The sequence below is a fragment of the Maylandia zebra genome, linkage group LG17, assembly GCF_041146795.1.
Source record: "Maylandia zebra isolate NMK-2024a linkage group LG17, Mzebra_GT3a, whole genome shotgun sequence".
Lineage (NCBI taxonomy): Eukaryota > Metazoa > Chordata > Actinopteri > Cichliformes > Cichlidae > Maylandia > Maylandia zebra.
Window position 1 is genome coordinate 22,940,493 of NC_135183.1, and position 12,579 is coordinate 22,953,071.

Consider the following 12,579-nt stretch of genomic DNA (forward strand, 5'->3'; position numbering starts at 1 on the left):
AAGCTATGAAATGGTACGAAGGTATTCGGTTGCATTCAAACCACACATCTAAATATTGTCAATAACATGGCGACAATGACTTTGAGGCTTCAAATGCAGGGTGGGTGTAGTCATTGTGGCCACAACCAGCTTTCACATACAGTCTATGGCTGTCACACAGATCTTAGCATACAAGTCAGCTTGATGTTTTTGTAAAGGACTTCACAAACTGAATCATGGAGGAATGTTTTTTCATGTCATGACATGTAGTCACAGGTTAAGGATTAGGAGGATTAGCACTGCAATCAAGTCAGCGCGGCACTGTATGGTCATTTTACCCTCCCTCTGACAGGATGCCCCTGTCATTGAGGAATTTAAATGCACTTCCGAACAACAATAATTTCCGTTTAGGTTCTTATCTACACCACGAAATTTGTATATAATGGCAACACGTAATGACTTTACCTGAAATCAGTAAAACTGCAGACAGACCTGACAAACCTGCTCCACCACTAACTTCGTCTGTGGGCATGTATACGCTATCCTATTCCTTTAAAAACTGTCAACATTATGTGTCCAGATAATAAAACAATGCTGAAAGAACTTAAAACAGGGGTGTCAATCCCACAGTTTGGAGGCTAGAATTGAGCTGCCGAAGGGTTCGGTGCAGCCACTTTAATATTTAAAGAAAAATGCACTAATTTCCTGCAAAAGGATGGAAAATTAAAAGTATTTTTACATCTCAGACAAGCTGCTTGAATAATAAAGATTTAAAATACTATAAGTGAAGATTCTGTGACTTTTTACTGTGCACTAATAATTGCCATGACCATGTAATTACAGCCGACTCAATGAATGTATATTAGTGAGACAGATTGATGACATCTCAGGTAGTTCTACCCGAGGCTTGCTCGGGTAGAACTACAGAATATTACCTTCTGTTGTTCCGACTTTGCTGCTAGTCCAATTTTAATTTCAGTAAGGTTTCCAGTAACTATTGAAACAAGACTAACCTGATTAAACAGTTACAGTTCAATCATTCTCTCTTTCGGCCTCCAGGTTGCGGAAAACAGAAATCAACCTAACTGAACAGATAGGTTTCTTCTTCTTTTCCAAAGTTTGTGAGTAATCATGTCAAATAATCAAGATCTCACTATTGATCAAAATAACTGACGATTGATGTGAAGAACATGTGAACATATTTTATTTAACAGCGATAATCCCAAATTCCCCTCTAATAACCCCAATAACCCTTAAAGTGACTGATTTCAGATCAGATGCTGTTTTGAGTATTAATCACCTGCCTTTCCTGTCTCTTTAGGGGCTACAGGCTTCATATCAGACTCATAAATAATGGAGAAGAACATGAAAAAAAAGGCTCAGAGAATCTCCTTTCTTCCATATTCACACACTTATTACGAGTCTACATTGAAGCTGTACTGACTTTCATCATATTCCGCAAAAATCTACCGTGTGACTCTCTAGTGACTGAGTTTTCCAGCTGGGCCAGATTTTTTAGAAAGGTTTTACAGTTTTGGCTTTTGGATAGGGTAGATAACATTAAGGGTAAAGACTCAGGGAGTATTACATTGCATGAGATGTTTTAGGCTATAATGCAGAGAAAAGAAAGCATGTGGGTTAGATCCTATTTCTGCTTAACTGCTTTCCTTTTTGTTTTTCCAGCAGTTTGGCGCACGCCTTATTGCCAGATTGTGATGATTATTAAAGGTAAAAGCTGGTAAAAGCAGGCAGTCTTGATAATTATAGGCCTATAGCTTCACCCAGCAGACTTCAAGACAGTTGTGTGTAGCTACAAGACTTAAAACTTTAAAAGCAACATGAAGAAATCCAATGCATGCTGAATGCTTCTGAAAATCTTTGTGGGTTTATTGAGTATGATTTAGAATCCCACGCTACCAGTTCCAGCTCAGGAAACGCTGGTACAGATGTGTTTCAATTTAAATTCATAAGTATGAATTCATAAGAGGCCATCAAAACAATGGATAAAATAAATAAAAACTTCAGCTTCCAATTTAGCTGATCTCTCTATAAGACATATACAGATATTTTGACAGTAGTTTCTTTAGATCCTGGTGATAGTTTAAATCAAAAACAAAAAACAAAAACAGGAATGTATCTTTTTTACACAAGTTATTATGTAGGGCTTTAACTAGTATGGACCTATTTGAGTACAAATTGAACTGTATGTGAGTTTGACACCCCTACAATAAACGAAAGGTTTCATCTACTCAAGCATAAAATACATTTGTGTTTATCAAATAGCCATAAAAAACGGAAAATTGACAGACTAGTTTTCCCACTGGTATGCATCATGTCTGGATCAATAAAAACATCCCGTAGTGGAGTCAAAATTGCTTTAAAATTTTATTACAATAAGCTCCGTTCATCTGAACCAAACTCCATTAAGAAATCTGTCAATTTAACGCTCCCTAACATATCGTCAATATGATCAATAATCAATTTTTTAAAAAGGTAAACATTTCGGAAAATAATCGATTAAAGTATCAGACTAGTGCCGAATTCAAGAAAAGCTCCAAATGTTAAATAATGAGTGTGTAAATATTTTGTTTATGTACAGGATACACACAAATTCCAACAAGCAGGGGAAAAACTGGATTTTCTAAATGAAGTGTGACAAGGCACGTGAACACAATACATGACGGGACTAGTCGGCGAAAAGCTGACTGACAGCTGTTGGAAAGAGGAGGAACGCCAATTCATCCCAGTGACAGAAACTCGACGGTTATAAATAACTTATAAACTCTGGGGTGGAGATTTAGGCGGTCAGACAGCAAATCCGACAGTTTCACAGACGTTAGCTCGCTAACTGATTTCGTATTAGCAGAAAGGACATATTTACCATTTTACCGCCGCTGATTTGAGCGTATCCCTACTTCCAAACTTTTCTCCCCAGCAGCAGAGCCAGCTCCGGACATAATCTTCGGGCTCACACTGGCTCCCCTGTGCCGTTTCTCTCCGTGTGAAAATTAACCGTTAACACCGTCTGTGAACCACATGCCATCGGGGTTCCCTCGTCCACTTGATGCTGCTGCTGGAGGCCGACCAACGGCTACAAGCAACGGTGTGGTCCCCTCTCCTAACCAGCCCGCCGCGATAATCTTCCTAAAACCGGCGAGCAGTGGACACACAGCGTGTAACTACGCCCCGCCCACATTTTTACACAGAGGGAGGGGCTGGGAGGCATATCGAATACTCCCACTCTTATTAATTTATAATCCGAAACAGTGGGCCTCCTTGGTCTACCAGTGAGATCTGCTGGCTCTTTTTTTTTTACTCTCAACAATATCTTTATCAATATTTAATCATAATTAATATCAAGCATAACACAGTCCCAAAAGGAAATAAAGAAAAGTTTTCCTCTTATTCTGGGCTCCTTTATCTAATGGAAATTCTGGCCCAGGAAAACTAGGCCATGGGTCATCAAGTTACAAACAGGCTGCAGGGCACAAATGTTTGATGAAGCCTTTTTTAAAACATAAATAGTTAAAATCCTTCAGACTTTCCCTTATTCGTTGGAGATGTTGTCAACCGGCTATTGAGCATGAGAGTGGTCACATGACTCAAAATCATCAGGACTTCCTCCTAATCATCCAACCACATCCAGTAGATTAGTGTCCTTCCCTGAGCCTGCTTCTGTTGGAGATCTCTTCCCGTTACAAAGGAGTTCTTGCTCCCCAGTGTCACCAAGTGCTTTCTCATGGCAAATCAGCTAATTCGAGGGATTTTGTCCCTTTTGAAGTCGTACTCACAGTTGCAGCAACTTGAGAACCCATTTCGGTGTCACATTAAATGATAAAGATTTTTTTCCTTAAAATGTATCATTTTTATGATATCAACATAGTGTTTTTGATCATTTATATGTCTATGTGACAAATATGCTTGTAAACAAATTTTATGGTGAGCTCAGATAAACTTTCCTCCTTCAGCAGATAAATATGTGAAACCCATGACAGAGAGCAACAATCCACAGTAGGAAAATCTACATAAAACATAATTTTGACAGGACGATAAGGGGGCTTTATTCTAAATATAAGCATAACAACAATATACCGATGCAGTTTAATGCACAATATGCAGCAGATCTGCCACATATTCATCAGTCAATATTCATCATCAATCTTCATAGGAAGATTACAATGTGAGTTCTGTATATATACTGTATACAGTATATAATCCAGACCAGCACCACAGCGACACTAACTTCAATAATTAATGCACTGTATATTCAAATGATTAACCCTGTCAAGGTAGAAATTAGGGTTGAGCTGTTAGATTGATGGGATTAATCTTTTCTTTTTCTTGCCAGTAAAACTGACGTCAGAATGAATCCTCTCCAGATCTGTTTGAAAATATAGAAAACTCCTCTGCTGTGACTAATAGCATGTGTCTGATTTAGTGTTTTACATAAAATGGTTGAAATAACCCATCTGAGCCTCCGTTCCGTATGGAAACCCTACAAATCTATGCAAATATTCTTCAAATGACCAAACAGACTTTATTAATAGTGCATGTGAAGCGTATTTGAGTTATCGCTGGTAATGTACTTGTAGAATACATTACATTGTGAGAGACTGATTGCATATGAGTGTAAAATTATCAGAAAAAATAAGTTTCTATGCTGCTCGGTCCTTTCACACTAATAGAAGTTTCCAGTGCAGGATATTCTTACCCTTTGTGAATTTGCCACCTTTAACATGACCTGTGTTTTGCCAAAGTTCTTGTTTACACCTAGTGGAAACACAGTCACATGGATAATGTGATAGACATGACACCGGTTAGATGAATTACTCCTCAAAGGTCTTGGGATTGATTCATGAATGATTTAAAGGCACAGCAGCTCCAGTCTGGCCCCACTGATAAAGAAACCAATTAGGATGATCCGTGGCCTTGTCATGTGATCTGAGCCTACTGATAGTTTTCTGTCAAAGCGGACATTAAGAATTAATCCCTGCAATGTAAGTCCTCTGGCTGGCACTCGACCTCGCCCTGGACCTCCAATCTGGTGAAAAACACACCAGTATCCTTCCGGCGTCCCACTCTTCTGTCATTCTTTATCACTTTCTTCTCCCTTATGCGCACATGGACCTGAAGCCTAGTTTATGAGGATGCTGGGTGAGTCAGCGGGCTGTTAATCACCGTGACAAGTGTGTGTGCTGACAGGTTGGACGCCGTGAGGTTCGGTGATTCAGCCTGCAGGGGAGAACACAGCACCTGGCACTGAGGCAGCCTGCAGGCCACGAGCCCCCGTACTGAGGTGCAATGTGTTCCAAACAAATCACATCGCCTTATTTCCACGAGCGTGCACGTGCATCTTGGGGTCGTCATTGTATAGCTTCAGGATGAATCAATCCTGATGCACTTCCACTCCACTTCCCCTGAGTATTGACATACAAAATCCATTTGTGTGAAAAAGAGATAGCAGGCAGAGTTAATTGTGACATTTAATTAGGCACAGATTGGTGGCCTGTTTGTACTTTCGAATTCATTTGATTCAGGGCAAGCTTTATCTACAAGCTCACAAGCCTTTAAATACCATTAAGAGCAGACCTAATGGATATGTCCAACCTTGTGACACTTGCAAGACTGTAACAGAAAAACAGGTTAAGGAAGTGTTTCGATTTACTGCAGGAAAACCTCAAATGTATCCACATGGACACACGCATACACTCCGTCTTTATCTAAATATCTCCTTTGACTTTTAATAAGTGAGTAATAGAGCTACAAATCCAGTTATGTTTCCAAACCAGAGTCAGGTTACATCATTTTTTTAAAACTCCAGCATGTAAACCCCAGAGTTTCATATCATAAAATGATGCAAAACTTATTTTTGTGTCAAGGAAGCAAATATTTACATAATTTCTGCTGTTAATCACAAGATGCCATTGTTCTCTTCCCCCTCGAGCACTGGTCTTCCTGCTTCACTTCCTGCCTCCATCTCAGCTGGGGTATAACTTTAACCTCTGATGTACCAGAAACCTCCGGTACACTGATAACAGTCTGCGCTGTTTACTGGAGGTGAGTCTTTGGATTGCTTGGGTGAAGCAGGTTCCAGTGAGGCTTTTCAGGAACTGACTGAGGTCAGAAAATGATGCAGCCGCTCTGGAATGTTTAGCCGATGTGGTCGTAAAGTTCTAGTATTCCGCTGGTAGTTGTGGAATGTTTAAATTATGTTCACATGAGATTAGGCTGTTCTCAAGAATGAGTAAAAACTGGGCTCAGAGTATTCTCTTGAAACCATTGTCTGTAGAAACCATGCGCAACCTGACAGCTCGCCCAAAATGTCTATCGCCCCCTGGTGACTGGCTGCAGTAAAGGTCATGAACCCTGCCCCTTTTAAAGATGCCTACTGGCATTTACATCAGTCATCACATTGATTTGGGTTCAAGGGGTCATTTTTCCTCTCAGTTTGTTTTTAATTAGTAACTTGGTGCTCTAAAATTGGGGTATAGCTTCATGATGAGTGGCAGCTGCAGTAATGGAAAAACTTGCACATTTTTATTCAGCATTTCCAGACAGAGTAGGGTCACTGAAGGAGATCACAGCTGTCTGTTTCAAACTGAGAGTGTGAGTTGTTCTCTAGCAAACTGGACTAACCAGTACAAGGGCCTGAGGTACTGCTGCACTTTTATGTTAAGTTAAATATGGGATTTCTAAGCTAATCAATAAATTAACATCCTTAGCTAGCTAGCTAAGGCAGTCATTGGCTGAAACCCTGAAGGGATCAGAAGTGAAACGTGAGAGGAATTAAAGAAGATAGGGTCATAATTTTCACATTTGAAGCATCACTACATAGCTTGTGCGGAAAGTGGAAACAGGGGCCTCTGTGGCCACAGTCGGTAATTACAGGATTCTGGAGAAGTAATTTCCTGTGCAATCCTACGATTACATATTACAGCTATGTCAGATGCCTTTTGAGGTTTTCCCTAACGTTTTCTGGTTGTTAAATGTGATCAGATTTGAATCTGTGATCAGTGATCAGATTTAAAGTCCACATTAGGAGGTAGGATAAGTCCTGGGTGTATCAGGTAAAGGAACCTGGTTTACATTGCCTTTGGACTTTTGGATTTAATACTCATTTTTTAATTTTTCCTTCTCACCTTTTTGGTTCGGATGGCCGTTCAGAAGAACAACCATCCGGACTGCAGAGGCAGCAGAGAGATACATTCCAGAGCATTCATCATCGGTTAGGAAAAGCTTGTGGATTGGCTTAAGATATGCCTAAATGGCAAAACTACACTACTAAGAAAGGGTACAATGCTTTTAACTGCAACAAACATAGAATGATCATTTCAGCTCAAACCAGAAATATAAGGTTGCTTTCAACTCATTGCATATTGTAGTTAGTCAGGATCCATTGGCATCACATTTTATTTCACTGGGCAGTGCTTCAGTGCAACTCTTTAACATAAGGGTCTTCACATCTAAAATAGATTACATTACAGTTAAATCCCTTCTTGCTTTATAACTATTGTAACTGTAGTAAAGACTAAGTAAAGATGAAAAAGTTGCAGCAGAAGGTGAAAGTTTACCATGTATTTTGTGTATTTTGAACCAAACCATATCATTTAATATACCTAACCACATAGTTTTGGTCCCTAACCACACAGGAACTCAAAAAGTTGAAATATTGTTGTGCTAGACAGGTCAGAAACTCCTGTCCTGTGGGTGGAAGTCCTGTGATCATTGTCACCGTCATACTTTCTTACGGAGACTTTGAATTTGCTTTTTAATACTTGTGGAGAACCACCCTACATGTCAAAATAATAAAATGTGTGATGCCAAGAGAATCTGACCCATCTACAGTACGTGATAAACTGAGAATAAGAATATGTCTCTATTCTACTTTCCACAGCAACAGTCAGCTCGGTGTTACGTGTGCTTCAGCTGAATGATATTCATTAGTTTACCCACTGTTAGTACTTATTCACCCCCAATAACTCAAGGGCATTTAATCATTGTCACAAGAAGCAATATAAAAAAGATGCAACTCCCACTGAAAACTGCCACGTCAACACAATACAAGAAAATCAACACTATCATGAAAACGAAGGTCTACCACAACATCTTACTGCAACATGAAATCCCTCGTGCCCTGAACCTGTCACAGCGCGGTGCGCTGGTGTGTTAGTTAGAGCAGGCCAAGAGCAGACAAAGGCAAGGAGACGTGACATGACTTAACAAAAGGCGAGCCTTTATTATGGCTGATGACAGAAGGCAAAAACAAAAGCTAAGACGAGTGCAGGCAAGACAACTAAACTGGAAAACAGACTAAGAAAAACCCATGAAACTGAGATAAAGCTATGAAACTTCAAGAACTAATTCTATGACTGTGAGAACTGTGCCGACTATGACGAGGCATCACTGGGAAGGTTACACAGATGACGTGACACAGACTGAATGAAACACAGAGACTAAATACACATAAGGGATGATCAAGGGAAGTGGCCACACATGGGAGCACAGCTGACACACATGAAACTAATGACAGGACAGGGGAAGTGAAACTAAATACAATGAACAAAGAACAGAGGACTCTTTCAAAATAAAACAGGAAACATGATGAGACAGACCAAACAACATGGGATGACAACATGAGACATGGAACACAAAGGGCAAATGAGACTAAGATCCAGTGGAAGGAGAAATGAGGAGATCCAATAAACAGAACTAAGGCTGAACAACTTAGGGGTTTAAGAGAGCTAGATGAGCTTAACCCAAACAATAAATGACAAAACACAAAGACTCAAGTTCTAACTGACAATGCAAAAGCAACTTAACATTTTCCCATACTAAAAACAGAAATACACAATATATAATGAACTCAAAATGCTGGGTCACAGACCCAGCCATGACAGAACCCAATTGGTCTTGGGTTCATTTACCAACAAGACAATGACCCAATTATAATATATAATGACCCAAGCCTTTGGGAACAGCTAGAAAGTATCTAGAGTTTAATATCAAAATAGAAACTATTGAAATGCTGATAAAAACTGCTGTTATCAAGGCCAAAGAAGGCCACACAAAATGTTAAATGTTAGTTGGTTAATGTATTTTACTAAGAATCATTTAGCTTTTCTGGTATAGCAATTCTCAATTTACCGGTCGGTCTACGTCCCTACCCTCACCTATGGCCACGAGCTGTGGGTAGTGACCGAAAGAACGAGATCGCGGATACAAGCGGCAGAAATGAGCTTCCTCCGAAGGATGGCTGGCCTCTCCCTTAGAGATAGGGTGAGAAGTTCGGCCATCCGGGAGGGGCTCAGAGTAGAGCAGCTGCTGCTCCACATAGAAAGGAGCCAGCTGAGGTGGTTCGGGCATCTGACAAGGATGCCCCCTGGGCGCCTCCTGGGTGAGGTGTTCCAGGCATGTCCCACCGGGAGGAGGCCCCGGGGCAGACCCAGGACACGCTGGAGAGATTATATCTCTCGGCTGGCCTGGGAACGCCTTGGTATTCCCCCGGATAAGCTGGAGGAGGTGGCTGGGAAGAGGGAGGTCTGGGCCTCTTTGCTTAGGCTGCTGCCCCCGCGACCCGGCCCCGGACAAAGCGGATGAGGATGGTATAGCAATTCTGGTATGCTCTACCAGAGAAGAGCAGCACATCCTGATAGTCTTGTCATTGTTTTGAAATTTGGTTTTCAACCCTGTACCACACTGGTGACTTGACTGACGTTAATGCTAGCACAGTATGTCACTCGATCCCTGTATAAACGCCTCCAGCGTTAATGCCCATTACTTCAATGCCAGTAAAATTGACGTCAGAGCTAATATCAGTTCCCATACCTCACTATCGTGTAACCTCCGTCATACAATGAGCGTATGAGAATGTGACAGACGGAGGGAGAAAGCGAGAGAGGAAACTGGGAGTTAAGTGACACACAGCTGTCCTGATTCGGCCTGATTATTGCTGCGTCTCTGAGTCAAACAGGAAGGGAAACTTTCCGCAGAGGAGACTGAGAGCTCTCAAACATGACTCTGTGGGAAGAAACGTCTATTTGCTTCTCCATTTCCTTTGTTCCTCAAAAGATATCGCTGACATACAGAGACACACACTTTTATATACTCTCAAATCACATAATGTTTCAAAAAATGTATTTTTCAACACCAAAGAGAAATGAAGCATGTGAGTATCATGCCAACTAACTGATACCATATCGCCCAGAGCTCCAGGAATAAAGACATTAAGTGGAGAGGATTTCATTAAGATCTTGAATAATTCACAGCTATGATTCCCATCTAATGTCTGGTATCGCTGTTACGTAGAACAGCTAATGTGTTCATAACTGTCAGATGGGAATGTGGCTACATCCAGACGAGCAGAGGCAGGAAGCTGCAGGCCACTGCTGTGTGCATCACTTATCTTTTCTCCAAGGTGTCAGGAGGATAAGGGGAGAGCGAAGACAGTTTAATTGAGCGCTGATTAAAGTTTAATTGATTCATTTCAGTCTGAATCTATTAAGTAGGATGGAGATGCACACAGATTTCTCTTGAGTAGCTGGAGCAATGAAGTTGGACACATTTTCCTTCACAGGATGATGTGAAGGAAAATGTGCAGCATTTATATGGCTGCTTGTGCACAGATGGGTGACAAATTAAAGGCATTTTAAAAAAGAAGTGTTTGACCCCTGCAGCGGGGAGATATGCTGTCCCTGTCACGCTCTGAGAGACATCCTAGTTTTGGTCTTTTATGTTAGAGGGAAGCCAATCCTTTTTATACTGATAAGCGTGATCTCTTCCAGGATAACATTCATCGGGAATAAATGGTAACAGAAAGGCTTGATGAGGATGATGTGATTTGTGTGCTCTAACCAAATCTCGACCCTACTGCAAACACATGGGAGATTTTGGACTGATCCGTTATTGAGCTCAGTGCACAACAGGTGGGTGAAATGAACAAATATGTGAGTCTTTATTTGGCTTTTAATTAAAAACCAATAACACAAAGTCCAAGGGATCGAAGAACTAAATAGGAATTCACAGAAGGAAGAATAGATAGAGGAGGCAAGTGAATGCTTCACATCACTCACAATATTGTCTGCTTTACTCCACACACTGTCCCTATAAATGCTTTGCCTTGGCAATGCAATTCCCAGCAACTTTCTTTTTCTGTGCCTCAGAAGCATTTCCAAACTCAACCTTCTGAGTAAATAACAGAATCACGAAATAACACACCAAACCAAAAAGACTTGTGGCTGGCAGAAATGCTTTTTTTCCCATGTGGTGGCAACAAGCTTGCATAAGGTGTGGGAAATAAGCTTAAAACAATCTCACAGGGGGAAAGATGGGACTGTATATACGTCAGGCTGTTTAGACACGGGTCAAACCAATCAGGGCAGGGTACAAAACGACATACAAGAAAAAAGCATTTTATCAAAATAAAACGAGAAGTAGAAATAAGGTAGACAAAGGAGCTATCAGAGAGGAGACAAAGAAAAAGACACTGGGAAAATATGGACACAAGAATGAAGATCTATGAAGCGAAATCAAAATATAAAAAGATTAAAAGAAACCAGGACCATGAAAGTTGGACCCCACTGATCATGAGAAACACACAGTTAGGGACTAACTTTTGATCGACTGGTGTTATTTCCCACAGCAGTGTTTGTTTTTGCACTGGCACTGAAACCTTTTTTGATTTATTTGAAAATGAATCTTTACAACAGGTCTATTATGCAGCACAAACTGCACTGGTGACTCACTGTTACCAGAGATTTGCACTGTCCAGTAAAGCAGTAGCTGCCACAAGTACAGGTTGTTCAACAACGCAAAACAGCATTTTTCAAGCTTTTATGCATTTAGCAAAGTGAGAACATTTGTTGTGAGTCTTTAATTGGCACAAAGTCTTCAGATCTTACTTAAGAGCACCGTTTCATTGTGGATTACAAATCGGAGCAGGATGTAGATTAGAAAGTGCAGAACTGTCAATTACAGAAAGTAATTCTCCAAGTATACCAAGGCAGAAGAGGAAAACACACAAACATTCTCTGTAGCTGACTTCTCGTATTTTAAGTGTGATGAGATATTTTGACTAGAAACAAGACAAATATTCTTAAATCTGACAAAAGTTTCTTGTTTTGAGAAGAAGAAAAAAATCTGCCAGTGGGGTGAGCAAAAGTTGCTTGACTAGAATTGTTAAAACTAGCAAATGAATCTATGCCTTTTAACTAGACAAAAGTATCTAAATGTTATGCTTAAATGAAGAAAATTTGACTTATTACAAGGAAAGAGACTGAATGGTTTCTTTCTCGATTGAGTTAAATATAAGAATTAAATCTCAACTCTGAGAACAATAATTAGAAAAAAGTGCTGAGAATAAGACACCATCTGTTCAAAAAGCTACAAAAAAATATGGGACTTTATCTTAAAGCAAAACATCAGAAGCACTCTTATTTTTTGAACTTTTATTGACACAGCAAAAGGTCAGTAACTCAACTTTAACAGTACTGAGGTCTAATTCCAGGAGACTCATGTCTAACATTACCTACATTTGAGCAGGGTGTAACATGGCCACTGTAAGGAGTGCATATTCCAGATACTCTTAACAGGAATAATAACAGT

The 12,579-nt window shown here is 40.3% G+C and overlaps 1 protein-coding gene across 3 annotated transcripts in view; it reads right to left on the reverse strand.

Moving 5' to 3' along the window:
- The window catches only part of tmcc3 (transmembrane and coiled-coil domain family 3), an 86,808-nt gene that overhangs the window by 32,569 nt on the left and 41,660 nt on the right, over positions 1 to 12,579 (reverse strand). The window contains exon 1 of one of the 3 annotated variants that reach the window (XM_004573736.4): positions 2,861 to 3,189. The exons of the other annotated variants lie outside the window; for them this stretch is intronic. Within the exon in view, the coding sequence (XP_004573793.1) occupies positions 2,861 to 2,863 (3 nt within the window). The 5' untranslated portion in view covers positions 2,864 to 3,189. Of the gene's footprint in view, positions 1 to 2,860; positions 3,190 to 12,579 lie in introns of those variants that run through there. 3 annotated transcript variants of the gene reach the window in all.